Below are 19,981 nucleotides of genomic sequence, written 5' to 3'. Positions count from 1 at the left end.
ATTTATATTAGCCGGGGAGATGAGGAGAATAGTATAATTTGTTATTTAGATCTCTCCACTTTTACTGATCGAATATATCTGAATGGACTTCTAGAAAGTTTATCTGGACCTAAACTTTTAATTATTTGACAAATAAAAAAAAATTGTTGAAGCAATAAATGAATTAAGTTTGAACTTGGTAATAATCGTATGATTTACTCTCAAATGGAAACTTAGAACTAGAAACATTATGATAGAAACATACATAAAGAAAATGTAAATATGGAGACTCGATTGAGTGATGATGCTTTCTTACAGTAGCGCAATTTATTTGACATTCATCTGACTTGAATTTCTGCTGGTTTCCTCGTCATTAGCTTTCCTCCTTCGCCTCTTAACTGTAAACCCCAGCTTCCAACTCATTTTCTCTTTCTTCGGAGCTGAGCAACAATGGCGAAGTCGAGCGCCGACGACGAGGAGCTCCGGAGAGCCTGCGCGGCGGCGATCGAGGGCACCGATCAGGAGATCCTCATGTCGATCAGAGTGGCCAAGAGCCGAGGGATCTGGGCCAAATCCGGAAAATTAGGACGCAATCACATGGCCAAGCCCCGAGTTCTCGCCATTTCGAGTATTGCTATTCGATTCGTTTCCACTTACTATTATTTCGCTTAATTTTACTCGTTTTTGCGAGGAGATGATTAGCGTAGTACTCGTTTTATGTCGCCTGCTTGAATTAGTTATCCTAATTGACTTGATAATTGGTCGACAACTAGCAAGGATTACTGGAACTTCGATGGAGAGTAATTGCGTGTTCGATGTGCTTGTGGTTTAGTAAACTAAGGCTTGGGTTAGTTTTGGCTGTGAACATTGGTAGCGAGGCTCTTAGGGGAAATAGTTGCTACTCAGAGCATTTTTACTCTTCTAAACCTTGAGTTTGAGCGTGTCTCGAGTTACGATCTTATCATATTAGTTTTCCATATTTGGCATAAGTTGTGTTTTACTAATTTTAGAGGTCTATTGTCAAGTCAGTTTAAGTTAGTGATAGAAATCTGTGGGTTCCATCCTAAAACCAATTGGTGATAGGAGGAGGGGCCCATGAGACTTATATACTAGTTTCAGTTTTCTCTTGACATGTGGGACAGTTATATGTTATATTTTTAGTTTCAATTGCCAACACCCTCCCTCAAACCCTTCAAGGTGAACCTTGGAGGGGTTGGACTTTTTTTCTAATCGATTGGACAACCGGTCCAATTTTTTTCGATCGTTTGGGACCACTTGGCCCAAATTTTCAGCCCAGTTATACTGCTGGGTCAGTCATTTTTTTTTCGGTTTCAGCCCAGATATACTGCTGGGTCAGTTAAATATGACCCACAGTCGGCGACCCGCTCTGATACCATGATAGAAATCTGTGGGTTCCATCCTAAAACCAATTGGTGATAGGAGGAGGGGCCCATGAGACTTATATACTAGTTTCAGTTTTCTCTTGACACCGATGTGGGACAGTTATATGTTATATTTTTAGTTTCAATTGCCAACAGTTAGCATCAGAAATTGTGTATGGATACATCAATGTCAACTTTGCTATATTTAGATTCTTGGGTATACCTAGGTTTGGGGAAATTTGTTTGAATTCTTTTAACTATGTGCATGTGTTTTTTGCTATTTAAATGAAGATAGCCTGTACGGCGGGATTACCGTACTCATGTTCTGAATATATGTGGAACTGGAAAGACACATATTCATGCTAATACATTAGCTTGACATGACTGAAGGGACTTGAATTAGAAATGGTCCGTCGAATGCTGGGAAACATGTGTTTGCTTCAATTTTGGGCATGTTGGTATTGTTAGCACTGTTCGAAATAAATTTCTTTCCATCCCCTTCCTCATCTAAAAAACATTGCTTGAATACAGTTATGTAGGTCTTTAATGTGGTTTATCGATTATCTTCAAGGCTTTCATCTGATCTTGATGAGCTACATAACAGATGACTGACCTTTTCTTTATGTTGATTGGGTGCATAGTGTGAATATTTTAATAGTAACTGGTGGAACAGTATTAGCTGCTCTAATAAAATATGTTGATCATGTTATGTTATTGATGTTTGTCTAATTGATCCATATGTTGCTTGCAGCAAAGGCAAAAGGCCAAGGAGCATCAGTGTTTCTTCGTGTGTTAAAATATTCCACTGGAGGTGTTCTTGAAGTAAGTATCATAGTATCTTCTTTTAAAGTTTTTATGATATAAACTATATTTGTTCATATATTGTGTTGGTTTCTTCTTCCTCACCACAGTATAGAATCGTTACATGGTTTCGTGAATATTGAGCAACAATTTTAACAACTCAAGCTTATAATCCATGAGCACTGAATTACTTGTGAGCAAAGTGTAGATTTAACACTGGGATAGAAAACTGAATTTTAAATTTGCGTATTTAATTTTATCTGACACCTTTCTGATTATCAGGCATATCACTTTGTTTTGAGGGTTTGAAGTATGTTTTGGCTTACATTCTTTTTCCTTTGATGTATAGCCTGCAAAACTATACAAGCTGAAGCATCTATTAAAAGTTGACGTCGTTACAAATGATCCGAGTGGATGTACTTTTATGCTGGTATATAGATCCTTAGCCTCTATATACATCCTCACTACAAATATTTATCTCTATAAGTAAATGATCCTTGCTAAACAAATGTTGTGAAAGTGATTAATGCTGATCTTGTTTATCAAGGGATTCGATAACCTCAGAAATCAGAGTGTTGCCCCATCTCAGTGGACAATGCGCAATGTTGATGACAGGTATGCCCCTTCAGGAAGTTATTGGTTATGATTTTCCTCTCACCTTCTTCCTCTGCTGATGAATCCCCCTCCCCCTCTTCTATGTTGGCGTCGATGTGTCGTAGGAACCGTCTACTGCTTTGCATCTTAAATATCTGCAAGGATGTGCTGGGACGTCTTCCTAAAGTTGTTGGTATAGACGTTGTGGAGATGGCTCTTTGGGCTAAGGTGCAGCATGATATAAATTTGGTTATTAATGTTGCCATCACTTTTTCAATCATAGTCAAACAAATATATTTAACATTATTTTTTCAATCCTTTGACTCATGGCACTGTATTATTTTAATTTTTTAAAATACTTATCTTCCTTTCACAGACCATTCAATGTACTGATAATGATTCGTTTAGGGAATTGCTTATTGTTCTATTTCCTTCCCAAGTATCTTTATGAATTTCATGATATCTATGCATGCCTGGACAAACCTCTTTATGATACTTGGTTGATGCTCTTAATGGATAACTGTTCAGATTATAAGAGAGTATACATCAATTTATCAGTTTTCTGTGCAATTGATATGATCTGTAATTCTGTATAGTGTACAGGACCATGATTGTAATAGTTATACTCGTTTTTATAATCAGAGTTTATTTTGTATCTTCTACAGGAAAATACACCAGCCATTTCTAAGCAACAAAGTGTTGTTCAAGATGGGCCTATTGTGGCTGCAGTTGCAGAAACTGACACAAAAGTGACTGTTGAAAGGGAACTTGTATCTCAAGTGGAGGAAGAGGATATGGAGGCTCTTTTAGGAACGTATGTACTTTATTTGATTCTAAGCTTACTTCCTTGCGCTGAGCTCTTAGAATATAGTCAAACTAGTTATAACTACTATTGTAATGCAATGTTTACAAGTGGAACCAAGAAAGCATCATGGTATCTCAACAGGCCCGGCCCTGGGGGGGGTCGAGCAGTGCCCCCGCCCCGGGCCCCCAAAACGTTGGGGCCTCCAAAATCCAAATACATACATGAGTATATACATGCTACTGGGCCAGGTCCAAGCAAGAAACAAGAGCCCACAGCAGAGAGCCGCAAAGGCAGGCAGCGCTAAAGCCTATTGTTACTATTAGTTTATAGTATTATTATGGGGCCCCTCTTTTAGTTCCGCCCCGGGCCAATAAAAACTCAGGACCGGGCCTGTATCTCAATCTTGATTAGGAAGAAATCCAGTTTTTACCAGATATGGTTTGTGACGTATACTTGTTCATGCATAAAATTGCAATTTCTTAGGAGAAGAGTCTTTAAACGTAATCGATTCAGGGACAGCTAGTGTGAGTTAATTTGCGGGAAGTTGGGTTGGCTTAGTTACAATACATTTGGGATAAGGTAGTATGCCATTGATAAGTCTTCATCTAGTTCCTTTAGATGTATAACCTTGAGTATTCTTATTGATTTCTAGATTCTGAACGATGATTCTATGGCTAATATTGATTCTTATTTGAAGTCTAAATGTATTACTAAGAAGAAACAATGAACATTTCAGTTTACATATGAGTGTATGCAAAATAAGAGAGGAAATTTTTTGCAGATTGAGCTTTGAGCATGAAAATCCTTCAGTATAATTTATGAAGGCTGTGCCATTCATTTAGTAAACTAATGCTTAACACTAATTCTCAATAGTTGAAACCTGTACCCTGTTTGTTTAAATGCTCGATATTTCACAATTCCTTGATTCCCCAAATGACACTGCTAAAATGTTTTACATGTTACCAATAAAACATACTCCCTCCACAACAAAGAAAGAATCCCCTTTAAATTGGCCTGGAGTTTTAAGTTAAATTCACAGTTATTATTTTTAACCACCTGTACTTTTATTGATTTATTGTCCTCATTTTCATACTTTCCCGCTCTGTGAAATTTACGTAAAAAAATGCTAATCCTCTCTTCACTATCTTTTAATGATTTTTGTTTCCTTGTGCTTTATATTAAGCTATTTTCATTTGATCCTTCATTTTGTATTTCTATTAAATAAAGCTCAGAGGACTGAATAAACCATGGAAAATTAAAAATAGATTTTCATGTTAATTAGTTTTGTAAATTTTAATCTAACTGCATACCCTTAAATTAAGAGCTTTATCTTTATTTTCCTGCGACTTGCCATTGTTGACATGTTTTACTATGGGTCCTTTGATTGACGATTGCCATGAATTTGAAGGAGTAGTTAGTTCTTTTATTCATGTTCATTAGTCCAGGGCCATAAGAATGTTGTTCATTATATGCGAGGACTATGGGTTATCATTATAATCTTTAACATTGCTTATTTCTGCGTTCTTGTAGAGAAATTATGTGGGCTGAGTCAGTATACTGTCTTACTATTTCTGTTATTCTAGCTATCTCCTTAGTCCATATGCCCTTTCTTCACAGTTTGCCTCAGACTCATTTGTATGCTTTCGCTCTAATTTTTGTGTTATTTGACCGAGTGCTATGGGTATTGGTAATCATTGATCTACAGATATGTTATGGGGATCGGTGAAGCTGAAGCATTTTCTGAGCGGTTGAAGCGAGAGCTTCAAGCATTAGAAGCAGCAAATGTGCATTCAATTTTAGAAAATGAACCTTTAATAAATGAGGTAGGTTAGTTATGTGACCCTAATGATTATGTGAGATATCTGTTCTTTTTGTGGAATTTCCATGCACTTAGACTTTTGGAACACTGAAAGGTTGGATGGATAGTGGTGCCCCTTTTTGTTCTCGTGTCTAATTAGATTCAGTTATGCTTTTTTATGCTGGCAAGTAGCAATATGTATAAATTCATATTTTTTTCCTGCAGGTATTACAGGGGCTTGAGTCAGCTACTAGCTGTGTGGAGGACATGGATGAATGGCTAGGGATTTTCAATTTGAAACTTCGCCACATGAGGGAGGACATAGAATCGGTAAAGATCTCTACTAACTGTAATCTGATATGGAAAAGTTTGCCTAGCGACCTACTTTTATATACCACAAACACCTTATTTTTCCCACTGATGTTTGCTCCCACTTTTGAACGAGAGTGATGTGATTAGAACAAAATATAAGTTGACTATGTATATTCTCATTGTTGGATTTCACCACTTATGCTTGGTTCGAGCACATACCATACATCCAAACTAATTTAATCCATGTACTTTGATCCATATAGTACCTGATACATATGAGTTATTTTTCTAATTCTTTTAAAAAAGAAGTGCATTATCGGTAGTTTGCTAACATATTTTATGTTCCGCGGCCTGCAGATTGAAACGCGAAACAACAAGCTGGAAATGCAGTCAGTAAATAATAAATCTTTGATTGAAGAACTTGATAAGCTTCTTGAAAAACTGCGTATCCCATCTGAGGTCCTTCCTCATAGCTTTTTTCAGTTTGTGAATGTGCCTTTTGCTATAGAATTAGGTGTATTATCTGTAGTCTAGCTTCCCCCTACTTAAGTCTGTACATAGGAGAGTTTTATTAATTTTATATTTGTTCCTTTCAATTGCAGTATGCAGCATGTCTTACAGGGGGTTCATTCGATGAGGCTCGCATGCTTCAGAACATTGAAGCTTGTGAGTGGCTAGCAAATGCTTTGAGAAACCTTGAAGGTCCCCATTTGGATCATACCTATGCAAACATGAGATCTGTATGTAAGCTTTATGCCTTGAATCTTTAACTTTTCTGGCCAAGGTTAATTGTACACTGTAGTTACTCATCCTCCAATATAACATTATATATTGCACTCTAGAGGAGTTTGAATTGTTCTGATATAAATGAAGATTCTCTTCTCAGTACAATAATAAAATAAATACTACTAGTTTACTGCAAAAGGATATTCACCTGAATACCTGATGAAGCTTTGTGTGGTATGACAAATTTGGGATAATTTCTCTTACTTGATATGGTGGTGAACAGGTTCGGGAGAAGCGGGCAGAACTTGACAAGTTGAGAAACAATTTTGTCAAAAGAGCATCTGAATTCCTGAGGAACTATTTTACTAGTTTGGTGGATTTTATGATAAGTGATAAGAGTTACTTCTCTCAGGTATTCCGTGCAAAGATACTGTTGATTAATAATTGTTGGTCTGCTATAATGATTGTAATGTTGCCGTCTTCTTGGTCTTTAACAGCGTGGACAACTTAAGAGGCCTGATCATGCTGATTTGAGATACAAGTGCAGGACATATGCACGCCTCTTGCAACACTTGAAGGTACAGTAAAACAACCACTACATATTATGTTTGCTGTTATTGCATACAGTCATGAGCTATATCATTTCTTCATACCATGCCTTAATTTGGGGCTTCTCTTGCTCCACTTCTGCCACTTTCCATTTGCAGACTCTAGATAAGAATTTTCTGGGCCCATTGAGGAAAGCTTATTGCAGCTCTCTTAATTTGCTTCTACGTCGAGAGGTCAGGACTCACGATATTTCTTAAACAACTCTTCATTTCTTTTCTGATGTATCATCGTGTATGCATCTACAGCTGCACGCTGTCTAGAAAGGTTTTGTAAGTAATTTTGATTTTGGCCTCACCGTCACGCTGTCGATATTGGAGCTATGACTGTGTTATGTATGAATTGCTTGCAGTCCATCTGGATATTTATCTGCTTCCCAGAATATGTTTTTTTATAAATACTACCTTTGTTCCAAATTATGATTCTCCTATGATCCTTTCTTGTTAAAGATGTCCAAATAGAAAGGGAATTTCCTGTTGTATATATCTCATAGGGCTCAAGCAGATCTTTTATCTGCCATTAACAATGTGGGAACTATAAATGTTGTGCAAATTATTACATGATACGAAAAATTGATCTTTCCATTTTGTTTTAATATGATCTTTACACAAACATTTTGATCAGTGTTTCTGTTTATTTGCTTATATGCATAAAATCTTACCTTATACTTCTAGGATTTCATACATTGTTATGATTTCCACCCCAGGCCCGTGAGTTTGCAAATGAACTTCGTGCTAGTACTAAGGCATCAAGGAATCCAACGGTATGGCTTGATGGTTCTGCAGGATCTAACCAAAATGCTAGTAGTGCTGACACGTCTACTGTTTCGGAGGCATATGCAAAAATGCTGACCATTTTTATTCCTCTTCTAGTTGATGAGGTTATAATGAGCTTCCTTCAAACTTCAGTCTCTTGTTGATTTTTCTGCTTTCGTTTTCTTGGAAAGATGCTTGATTCTTGCATATACTCTTGCTGTTGAACTCCAGAGTTCTTTCTTCGCACACTTCATGTGCTTTGAAGTGCCAGCTCTTGTTCCACCTGGTAGCCTTGTCAATGGCAACAAAAACGTACACACTGATGATGAAAATGATGATGATTTGGGCATCATGGACATTGATGATAATGAGAATGATGGTAATCTCCATCTTACGTCATACTTTCTTCTTTCCATTGGGACAAGATCTCATCACCCCCTTACAATTTTGCAGGTAAAAAATCTGCAGATCTGCAGGCTTTAAATGAATCACTTCACGATTTACTTGATGGAATACAGGTATTTTAAATTTATAATCTGCAAGTTTTAGTTCTCTGATATATAGCTTGAGTTCCCATTTCTTATTGACACTCTTCGTCTTCTATTCTTTCTTGCTGTATTAAATTTTAGGAAGATTTCTATGCTGTTGTGGACTGGGCATACAAGATCGACCCTCTTCGTTGTATATCTATGCATGGTACAACAGAACGATATATTTCTGGTCAAAAAGCTGACGCAGCTGGATTTGTGCGTATTTTACTGGATGACCTTGAAAACAGGATTTCTACACAATTCAGTCGTGTAAGTTCTTATGTTCAAGTAGGAAAAGCACATTCCTGAAATAGACAAAATGTGTGGTGTGTACGCTTCTGTTTGGTTTTCAAAATGTGTTAAAGGATCTTCTAATTTCTATTAATCACTTCATGAGATTGAAGTAGCCTGTCAACCTAAAATAGTACTCCATCCCTCCGGCAATATGTGTCCCATTTTTCCATTTCAGCCTGTCCACCATTACATGTCCCATTTTCTTTTTACTATATTTAGTAAGTGGTCCTACATTCTATTAACTCATTACACCCACATTTCATTATAAAACTAATGCTCCGTAGTATATACAAATGGGACCCACATTCCATAAACTTTTTCACCTACATTCATTCACATTTCATAAACCCGTGCCTGAGTCAAAGCAGGACACCTAGGACACAATGCTGGACAGAGGGAGTAATATCCTACTTATAAGTTCCAACTAAATCCTATCTAGGGGGTGAGGGGAGTTGCCAGAAAATATCAAGTCTGACTATAACATCTGGCCTCAACTTAGTCATATAATACCATTATAAAGTCAACTATACCAGTTATTTTCATCCACTTAAACACGTACTGTATTCCAGTTTGTGGACGAAGCTTGCCACCAGATTGAGAGAAATGAACGAAATGTTCGACAAATGGGACTCTTGCCATATATACCAAGGTATACTCAACCTCAAGGTCTTTGAAGTTTTAGAAAGCATACAAAATCCATTTCTTATCTTTGATAATGGTATTTTAGATTGTGTTAGCTGTTGTTCCCATTTTACATCCTGTGTCATGTGTATGATTGTTTGACCAAGACCATAATATTTCCTGGGGACGAAAGCTCTAAACGTTTACAATTCCTTGCTGTTAGACATTTTAATTGTAATAATGTACTCATTCCTGTCCACATAATATTTCTTCTGATTGCTTCTTACATGCATAGTAATGGATCTATGGACTATTTAGCTAATTCAAGCCATAGTGATAGCTTAAACACACAACATTAGACTAGTTCTAGCGGTAATGAGCTGCATCTAACTAGATGCTATTTAAGACCTGGTTTCAGGTCAGCACCACGTCTTTGTCATACTCAGATGAGCTATTATTTACACACCTACATGCTTATATTATGGATAACAATGTTGTGGTCCAGTTTAACGTTTGACAATAATGGATGAACATTCGACATTGACTCATAGTTTCCATAGGCTATGGGGATGGTTAAAAGTACTGCGTCAGAAAGATTATGCACCGAATACTGATGTTCACAAATGAAAGCAACTGAGCCTGAAAGTTGGATGTATAATTTGTTCAGAAAATTGTAACTTGGATTTCTTAGCTGACTCTATTATTTTCATTTCGTGGAATTAAGTATCTTTGTGATCTTAAAATATCCTTTCGAGAACTTTTTCTGTTCACCCCATGTGTATTAATTTGGCTTTCTTAGGCATTCAAAAATTCTTTCTCTATCAGCCATGACTTTACTGTTAGTTTTGGCATAGATTTGCTACTCTTGCAACACGTATGGAGCAATACATACAAGGACAATCGAGGGATTTGGTTGATCGGGCGTACACAAAGTTTGTAAGTGCTCCTCGTAAACTCTTTTTCTCTAAATTATATGATTTGATTTTATTGTTCCCGTCTCTTCTAGATTCTGATATATTATGGGTTTTCATAGTAATGTTCAGTTGCGACTTTCAGTATGTTCATCCTTGATCTAACTAAAGATGTATCATGTATACGATACACACATTCATCCCACAAAATAGTGCACACTAGGTTGTGGCATGGGTTTTAATAAACATTAGGTAGAATGTGTAGTGAGTAGAAAAGGGCGCTACTTTTTTTAGGTAGAGTGTGTTGTGAGTGGAGTCATAAATAAGTGGAGAAAGTATGAATGAAAGATGGAAAATTGTATCCAAAAATGGCAAAGAAATAAATGTGCACTCATTTGTGAGGACGGATGGAGTTTAATATTTTGTCTGTGATTTGAGAAGGGAATCAATGAAGAGTGTGACAAACCATCTAACTTCTCTCTATCTTTCCTGCTGTGCCAGTTCTATTTGATTTATGGTGTAGAAACTGTCAATTATCTTGGAGCCAAATTCTTCTAGAATCTGTTAAGAAAGGGAGATATATGTAATTATATTATTCTTCTAAACTTCTAATTATGTTTCAGAATTCAAGAAGTAGCTCAGTTATTATTTTTATACTAATAATACTAATAATTATTATTAGTAGTAATATTTTAGAGGTAAATTCATTTAGTCATTAATGCTATGTATTCCTTGACTACAATTATATTTCTTCAGTTTAATGCACAAATTGAAATTTCCTGAGATGTATAAATCACATTTTTGCAGGTAACTGTAATGTTTGCTACATTGGACAAAATTGCTCAATCAGACCCTAAGTATGCAGATATTTTGCTTTTAGAAAATTATGCAGCATTTCAAAACAGGTATTGCTATCAGAGTTAGTCATTCCCTGAATCACATTATGTTATTTGTTATTGCTTTATGCCTGATATTTGTTTTTGGTGGATACCATCAAGAACTCTGATATTCACAAGCTAATCACACTGTGCAGTCTGTATGACCTGGCCAATGTTGTGCCCACTTTAGCAAAGTTTTATCACCAAGCAAGTGAAGCTTATGAACAAGCATGCACACGCTTTATAAACTCGATCATCTTATATGTAAGTTGTTCTCTTTCATGTGAAGAGGTCATATCTCTGTTCCTTAATCAGTTAATCTTACAAATCATACATTAGCATCCCGTAAGATGCCTTGCAATTCCCTCTTGTTTTCCATCTTATCCTCCGCCCCTTCTCTTTTCTTGCTTAGTATCTCTACAAGCTATTTTCTCCTCATCCCCTTGAGTCACTTCTCAATTCCATTTACATCATCAAGCTCTTAATTTAGTCATAATTTTTGCATTGGTTTGATTTTAGGGAATTTACATATTGAGAAATTTGTTTGATGTTCCCAATGCAGCAATTTGAACGACTTTTCCAGTTTTCTCGCAGAATAGAGGACCTAATGTATACAATTACACCAGAGGAGGTAAATGTGAAGCACATGCCTTATAAATCATACTGATTCTAGAGTTCAGTTATTTTTCTTTCTTTCTTGTTCATCTTCTTTATATTCTCCAGCCCCACGTTTTAAAGTCTTCTCCTAGTCATAGCATAAATTTCACGCCATTTTTCTCTCTCCAGATTCCAATATTTCTTGTAACTTCTTGTAGGGACTGTCATTATAATGCCACTTAAACTGTGTTTTCCATTTTTCTGTCTAATCCTTATCCCAACTTTTGCATTTTTGTAGACCTTGCCAGATTTTACCGGAGACTGATTTTTAGGGTTGATCTATGCATTTTAGGGTTTGAGATCATATATTTACACATTTTTTATAGCAAAGGGATAATTCATCACGTTTGTACTTGTAACCTAATGATGCATAGAATTTACCCCCTTCCTCAAAAAAAAGAAGAAGAAAAATCTAGTATGGCAAGGTGCAAAAAGTTATCAGGTTCATAGGTAATTGTAATAATCCAATTTCTGATAGGAATGCAGTCCATTAAACGGTGAAATGAACCCCATGTTGCCTTTACTAGTGATCATTCCTATACATTTTCCTGTGTATGAGTCGTGTAAGATGCATACAAGCGTCATTCCTAATTGATGCCATGTCAACTTAAGCATTTTAAGTCTCTACTCTCCAGAGCTTTTCTTACTAAATTCTTGAGACTAAACATGAGATAATGCAAAATTTCAGATACCATTCCAGCTAGGATTGTCAAAAATGGATTTGCGCAAAGTTGTGAAATCAAGTCTATCTGGGGTATGACTGATTACTGGCTTTGAGATTTGGCATCTGACTACAACAATATGCTCTGTTACAAATTGCTATAACTTATGACATGTAGGTTGACAAGTCCATCGCGGCAATGTATAAAAGATTACAGAAGAATTTGACGACATCAGAGGAGCTGTTGCCTTCACTATGGGACAAGTGCAAGGTATTTTTTTAGTTATACAGTCATCTCCTTTTAACTTGAAACTGTCCTTGCAATTACAGTGTCAATTGTGTATTCCATGGCTTTGCAACTCATTTAATTTCAAAATGTGGACATTTCTGAATTGAATGAACAACAGAGAGTATGGTCATTTTGCTATCTAAATGTGCATCATTCCTAATAACTTGAAGGAAGTTATATTCTCAACTACCTTACTGATTTATCTGAAAATAATGGCAGAAAGAGTTTCTTGACAAGTACGACAGCTTTGCCCAACTCGTCGTTAAAATTTATCCGACAGAGTCCATCCCTCCTGTTTCAGAAATGAGAGATCTACTGGCATCTATGTAGATGAGCAGCCGGTAAATTTCATGAGTGTAAAAAAGTTGTTGGTCATATTAACTTTCCTCATTTCTTCCACTGTATTTTGGTGGAGGCTCACAATTTGATTTATTAAATGAAAGTCGTTAGTATAGTAGCTAGTGGGCTATCCTTTGTATTACACGCTTAATCCATGATTTTTATGATTAGTGTAAATCTATTTTTTTTCCAGTTATTCTGCTTCGTCTTCATTTGTTTCAGCAGTTATTTAAATGCGTAGTAATTTGGAGCTCGCTATTTAAAATTTTGCAGTTTATTTTTTAAAATAAATAAAGGCATCTTATATGTTCCAGTTATTTGCAAAAGGAACATATATTATTGGGTAGTAAGTTATTTATACGTCCATGGATGTTGGATTATTGCAAATTACATAGTGCCTTTTTTAAATTACTTGTGTAAATCTGACCCCTAATTCTTTGTAAATCTTTTCAAATTTTGTTGCATACAACCATTCCGACATAAAATGTAAAAAAAGTAGAATTCTTTTTATAATCATAAAAATAGTACTATAAAATTAGTGACAAACCTAACCAACAATATTTTTTTGCAAGTACTCCCCCGTCCTTGAAAATTTGTCACGTTTCATTTTTTATATTCGTTTTATAAAAATAATAATAAATAACTAAAGTGGAGATGTGGTAAAGTAAAAAAAAGAATAACGTAGATGAGACTTCTTTACATTATTCTCTCTCTTACTTTATCCCCTCTCCACTTTAACTACTCCCTCTGTTCCATAGTAATGGAGACGTTTTTTTCGGCATGGAGATTAAGAAAAACTGTGATAGGTGAGTTAAGTAAAGAGAGAATAAAGTGGAAAATGAAAAAGGTAGAGAGATGAAAGGAGAAAAAAGTAAGAGAGAGTAAAGTAGACCGGGAAAAATGTGTTGACTTTTACTAAAAATGTAAATGACTCTATTACTATAGAACGTACCAAAATGACAAAATGACTCTATTACTATGGAACGAAAGGAGTATTTATTACTATTATTTTTCCAAAACGAGTACAGAAAATGAAATGTGACAAATTTTTAGAGACAGAGGGAGTATATTTTTTGAAATGCGACAAATGGCAAAACGTAATCAATCAACTTCGATGTAGATTTTGAATTTGATCCATCTAAAGTCTATACCAAATATTTGATTAATTTGAATTACTATTATCAATCATGCTTTACCACTCAAACCAAATCCTTTGTACTTGTGTTGATGGTCTTGTAAGAAGTCTAGGAGGGGGTGCGGAGCACATTTATATACTCCATGTTTTTCGCATGCCGACATAAACCAAAACACTGCAACGTATTCTTCAAACTTCTACCATTACACTATTGGTAGACAGTATTGGTAGAGTAAATAACATCTATCTTAAAAGTTATGAGATAAAAAATAACCTAAAATGTGTGTTTTTATCATATTTTATGTATTTATTTATCTTCTCTACCAAAAAATCTAAGTGCAACACCACGAATCTTCCACAAAATCTGATCATTCCTCATTCAATTAATATCAGTCAAACAAGTTATTTTCCTAAAAATTATGGAAATGCCTTTACTAGACTAATTCTTGTTAAACAATCTCAATGATGTATTCTTGTTTACAGGTTGAGAGAGAGAGAGAGAGAGAGAGAGAGAGAGAGAGAGCTACACACACATACACTAATGCCTCTAGGTAACTCCCGGCCCCACCAATCGATTGATTAGAGGGGAAACGTAGAGCAGAGACTTGGATTATATTTACTTGAGTACCATGCAAGCTAACTTCTGTTATTAACTGAGCTTAGATTTTTCCAAGCCCCATTTTTGTGTAGCTTTCGCAGAGATCTACCTGGAATACTTCACAAAAGTGTGTGACAAGTGATTTACATGAAATATCGATCAATTCACTATCATCATCGTCTTTGTTGCCTTGAGACCGGAGTATACCTTTTATGCTTCCAACTTGACGATCATTAATCCCACATGGGACTATGCGTTGAAAGGGCATTAGGTCTGTCGTCACATTAAGTGCCAAACCGTGATATGTTATCCATCTCGATTTTTTTATACCGATGGCTGCTAATTTCTCATTACCTGTTCCCATTCAATATGTCTGCATTTCATCAGTACTGGTCAAAGTGCAACAAGAAAATTCTGAAACATAAATAACAAGTGGAAGCCTCATAAGTGTAAAACAAATAAGTGTTGATGGCATGCAGTCAACAGAACAAGAGTTTCACGGCCAAAATGCTAGTATGTTTCAAAGTGGACCAAGACTTGTAAGCCATTAAGAAAAACAGCTATACATTGAGAACACCTCCTACAAACCACAATTCATGGAGTATGTGAGGGACTTCTGAACCTACATAAATTTTTCAGGCGAAATGACACCATATATGTTTCTTATTTGGATTATGATGTTTGCAAAAACTTCTAGTAAATATGTCCCTAAACCCAAAATGATTCTGCAGTAATGACCAACATCTACAAAAACTAGAAAAATACATAAGACGAGATGGGTGCTAAATGAACATCTGCACTGCTATCATGTTCTGAAGAATAACTGGCTAATCACCCAGATTTAAGTACTGTACTGTACATATTATAATCCAAACAAGATTGTGTAACAAACAACTTCTTGTTACCATCCCCAGTTGAGGTAGAGCCATAAAATGCTTTCCATTAACAAAATATTTACAAATCTTTCATATTTTGTTCCATATATTGTCTACTTTGGAAGAGTGAATTATGTTTACTCTTGTAATTCACTCTATGCTCCACTATTTCCTACATTTCTCTTTGTTCATTTGGCTTGAGGGCTCCTTCACTGTACAACTTCAATTATCGTGTATTTCTACGTAAATTAATGGCTGAAATTTTGAAACCTAACTGTTTCAAGACGAACAAAGAGAGAAAACTAAAATCGGTTACAAGGCATACCAACCCAAACACCAGTTAAGCCTGCAACGCGGGATGCTTCAATATCAAATGCAGAGGAGATGGCACATATATAACCACCTCTTCGAGTGCCCTCAGGTACCAATGAAGATCCATCTTGTGATGCCGTAGATTCATAATAGGGTACATGACTAGCTAAAGCACAACAGAGCAGCAGGTAATCAGACACTAAAACTTTCATTAGCATATGCATCTCATTATCATATCCCACATTCATCTCAACAACATCCTTCCAGTCAACCACATTTCTCCGTTAAACCTTCCAACTCGAAGGCCCAATCGATGTTCTCATTTCCATCCCCAACTTCAAAGAAATCGTAAACATTTTCTTTTCATCCAAGCACATTTAAAATCAAATAGTAACTGCCAATCATTTCAACCGTAGCCGGAAATCATAATCCTTACACTCAATTCCCAAATCAACATATACACATCCGATGCCTCTATGCTCATAACATGAAAAAGTAAGGGTTTTTAAAAACATGTTATCCAAATTTTGCAAATTCATCAGAATGTTTCAGAGGCTACAATGAACACGATGAGGAAGAAATCAATAAAATGTTGAAGAGATATACCTGACCAGGACCGTGATAAGTAACTTCACCACCGCGTTCGGTTCGATACAAATCAAAAGGCGCATCGTTGAGATCGAATTTCAAAAATTCATCTGAACTGCCGGCGCCCAGCGTGTAAACAGGTTGGTGCTGCAAAATAATCAATGATTCAGATATATCTTCATCCTTTTCATTCAACGCTTTCTTCTCTTCAACGATGGATTTCTGCCATCGCCACGCCTCGGCGTAGGGTACCAGCTCGTTGTGCAAGTCGTAGAAATCACACCTGAAATTGGAAGCGGAAAGGGGGGAAATGTAAACGTAATTTGCTCTGAGGTACAGATTGAGAAGCACAGAGGGAAAGCGACCTGCTACGCCTAGGGCTTAGTGAAAGAGAATGAATAGCGCAACAGCGATGATGAATTGGAGCTAACTTTGATGAGGTTTGTGCTGAGAGGTGCGGGGTAGAGCTCAAATTTTGGCTGAGTGTGAGAATCATTTGGTAGGATGAAGACTCAGACACACACCGTAGAAGAGGAGGGGGCGCCCCATGATCAATTTGTTAAATGGGGATGAATAAACGAATCTTCATCCATTTTAGAAAATTTTGATTTTTTTTTATGGAAAATGATTTTTAGGCAATGCCGGTTAAAATGATAATTATATAGTATTAGATTGTATTTTTAATTAAAATTTTATTTTATGTATGTACTTTATTACCCCTACATTAATTTGTTTATTCAATATGCCTATAGCCTATTTAAGGATATATAAATGTTGATCATGCATATATTATGCATGCATTTAACAACACGCGTGTCATACAATCTTTTAAAATGTGACTGAATAATATTTTTTTTATCTATTCTCCTTTTATTACATTTATTTAAAGATATATATTAAAAATTTTAAATTATTACTTCCTCCGTCCCCCAAATATTGTCACAGTTTGGTCGGGCGCGGGTTTTAAAAAATGTAATGGAAAGTGAGTTCAAAAAGTTGGTAGAATGTGGGTCATACTTTCAAAGTATTAGTTTTATAATAAAATGTGAGTGCGAATAAGTTAGTGGAATGTGGGGTCCACTACCAAAAATGATATAAAGTGAAATGAGACAAATTTTGTGGGACGGACGGAAATGGAAAAATGTGACAAAATTTCAAAGACGAAGGGAGTAATATACTTTTATTAGCAAATAAAAAATGTCAGATTTCTTTACAAATTAGTTTAATAAATTTTACTTTAAATAATTTAATAAAAAATCATTAGAAGTATTTAAAATTTGTTATCTAATATTATTGAACTGTAAAATAATCAGAGTATAACATATTACAAATAATAATTAAATTAAATTATAATGCAAGATATTATTTAATAAAAACTAAAAAAATAACAAAAAAATTAAAAGATAATGCAAGATATTATTTAATTATTCAAATCTGAATAAGATAAATATTTATTTTTTATATTTTTTTGATATTGTAAAATATATTTTTCATAAAATTCAACGAAAAGTTATGAAAGAATAGCACAAAAGACAGAAAAAAACTAAAATTAAACTAATGATTGAATAAAAATTTAATTAAAAAACATTTAATGCTATTTAAATTATCAAATTATTTTACAATTAAATATAATAATTTAGTTATGTAGTTTTTTAATTAATACTGTAATAGTTGATTTATAATCTATATTAATGATTTTTAAAAAATAATAGCCTTAAATTTACATGACAAGAATGGTTTTTAAATCTGTTAAAAAAATTTTAAACGGATGGCTTGTTGAAGGAGATGGCTTGATCAAGCGTGTTGAAGGAGATGGCTTGATCAACCAAACCGATGGCTTGATTAACCATGTCTTGTTGCATGAGAAAAGTGAAGATATGCATGTGAGGAATTCACTTGAAAGTCGTACACGATAAAAGACAAGTGACAGCTCCCAGCAAGCTGTCATCGCACGAGCTAACACCTCACGAGCTCAGCTCGTGACTATACCCATGCTCACAGCTAAGATGTGGGACCATGAATGTACTTGGAGAGACGTGGTGCTAAAGGGGTTAAAGAAGAAAGTAGATTAGTAGAGTTTGTTATGATTAACTTTGTAATCTTGTTTTTAACTTGTACTAGATGGATTATGGTAAAGTTCTAGATGTTTCCTATGCCGCATATATGTAACGGCACTTTGAGCATTTTGAATCAATTGAATGAAAAAGTAGCTTGAGCTTCCCCATTCTATTTGCAGCAATGTTTAATCTTGCTTTCTCCATTGTGTATTCTTGTTATTTTCAGAACGGGCCGGAGAATGAGCACGCGACGGTGAACAACAAGCAGTGCGCCGGGAAGGACTTTGTGGTGCTGGCGGCGAGGTTGCTGGTGGTGTAGATATTCCGGCGCTACGATTCGTTTGATATCGAGGTTTCCACGTCACCGCTGGGGAACTCGATTAAATTGACGTCGTTGAAAAGGGCGAGTTTTTGAAGCGGAGTTTTTGTCGGCAGTTTGGACCTACGGCGGAGTAGTGGTGGTGATGGTATGTAGTAGTAGTGGTTTGTGGGGTTGTATATTGTAACCTTTTTGTTTTATTGAATACCTTATCATTTGTATGCAAACATAATTTCTTAATTAATCGTACTGATATTTTTCTAGTTTATGGATGTTGATAGTGTTATAAAAATTGTTTAGGTGCAAGTTGCACATATGGGCAGTATCGAGAAGGAAATTTATAGAAAGCCTAAATCAGATTATATACTACTATTTAAATTTATTTGGTAAATTGCAGTAGTATGAAAATATATTTCATTTGGGCATCAAAATGATTCTGATTTTACTTCGTAATGCATGAAAAATATATTTATTTTAAGTAACAAAATAACTTTGTTTTGATATTCGTATACTACTTTCTTTTAAAAATAATAATTATTTTCATTTTGATGCGTCCCTTAAATCACTTTTCTAATTTTGGTAAACTTTTCTTTTTTCTTTTTTATTTGTGACTTTTCATAACTAAGAATACTTTAATTATTTTTTTAATATATTTTTTATTTTATTAATTGTGCATCAAAACACTTACTATATGGACTATATGGAGGTAATATATTTTCCAGCATTAACGTAAAACTATTTTGAATCTTATTTTTGCAACTCACCCAAAACAAAGTTATTTTTACAATATTAAGTATTTCAAGAATACCACACACTGATTGAGTAAATCAAGTTCTCTCTCGTCCGCTACTAATGAAGAAATTTAATTTTGTGAAATTGCCACATATGATTTCGAGTACAAATCCATAAAGAAATACTAGTCCACTTCTTTAGTTCTTTGCCGTGAGATGATCAATATTATTGGATTGAATAGTTGACCCACCTTTTATTGTACCCCTCAAATCTATAGTATATAGATATTACCATATGAAAATATTTAGTTGCTTTTTTCTTTCAAAATGGCTTTCCTTATATGGCAAACTTATGTCGACATAATCCTCCTTATAAAAAGTGTTTGGCCCATTAGAGCATCAGCAATGGAGACGTCAAAACTGCGACG

General features: G+C 35.2%; 1 protein-coding gene and 1 pseudogene across 1 annotated transcript; one reads left to right on the top strand and one right to left on the bottom strand.

Annotated features, from left to right (window-relative positions):
- Positions 1 to 201: 201 nt before the first annotated feature.
- On the top strand, positions 202 to 13,134 carry LOC121755276 (exocyst complex component SEC3A-like). The gene is made up of 25 exons (XM_042150563.1): positions 202 to 607; positions 2,113 to 2,183; positions 2,512 to 2,592; positions 2,710 to 2,777; positions 2,882 to 2,984; positions 3,422 to 3,570; positions 5,267 to 5,384; positions 5,585 to 5,689; positions 6,029 to 6,130; positions 6,274 to 6,411; positions 6,681 to 6,809; positions 6,895 to 6,975; positions 7,105 to 7,179; positions 7,710 to 7,883; positions 7,990 to 8,137; positions 8,212 to 8,276; positions 8,388 to 8,558; positions 9,152 to 9,231; positions 10,058 to 10,139; positions 10,922 to 11,019; positions 11,148 to 11,256; positions 11,555 to 11,623; positions 12,338 to 12,403; positions 12,489 to 12,581; positions 12,819 to 13,134. Exons 1-25 carry the CDS (start codon positions 430 to 432, stop codon positions 12,927 to 12,929), a joined length of 2,664 nt encoding a protein of 887 aa, XP_042006497.1. The 5' UTR covers positions 202 to 429; the 3' UTR covers positions 12,930 to 13,134.
- A 1,916-nt stretch (positions 13,135 to 15,050) lies between these two features.
- On the bottom strand, positions 15,051 to 16,995 carry LOC121754749 (annotated as a pseudogene).
- Positions 16,996 to 19,981: the final 2,986 nt, after the last annotated feature.

Source organism: Salvia splendens, chromosome 11, assembly GCF_004379255.2.
Source record: "Salvia splendens isolate huo1 chromosome 11, SspV2, whole genome shotgun sequence".
In the NCBI taxonomy this organism is placed as follows: domain Eukaryota; kingdom Viridiplantae; phylum Streptophyta; class Magnoliopsida; order Lamiales; family Lamiaceae; genus Salvia; species Salvia splendens.
The sequence above is the reverse complement of the archived record's forward strand: the minus strand, read 5'-3'. Positions and strand labels throughout refer to the sequence as shown.

Excerpts from the sequence above, each read along its gene's own strand:
- LOC121755276 (XM_042150563.1), top strand. The coding sequence starts at position 430 with ATGGCGAAGTCGAGCGCCGACGACGAGGAGCTCCGGAGAGCCTGCGCG. Across the intron at positions 6,131-6,273 it reads AACTGCGTATCCCATCTGAG|TATGCAGCATGTCTTACAGG; the intron begins GTCCTTCCTCAT and ends TTTCAATTGCAG. Across the intron at positions 8,277-8,387 it reads ATTTACTTGATGGAATACAG|GAAGATTTCTATGCTGTTGT; the intron begins GTATTTTAAATT and ends ATTAAATTTTAG.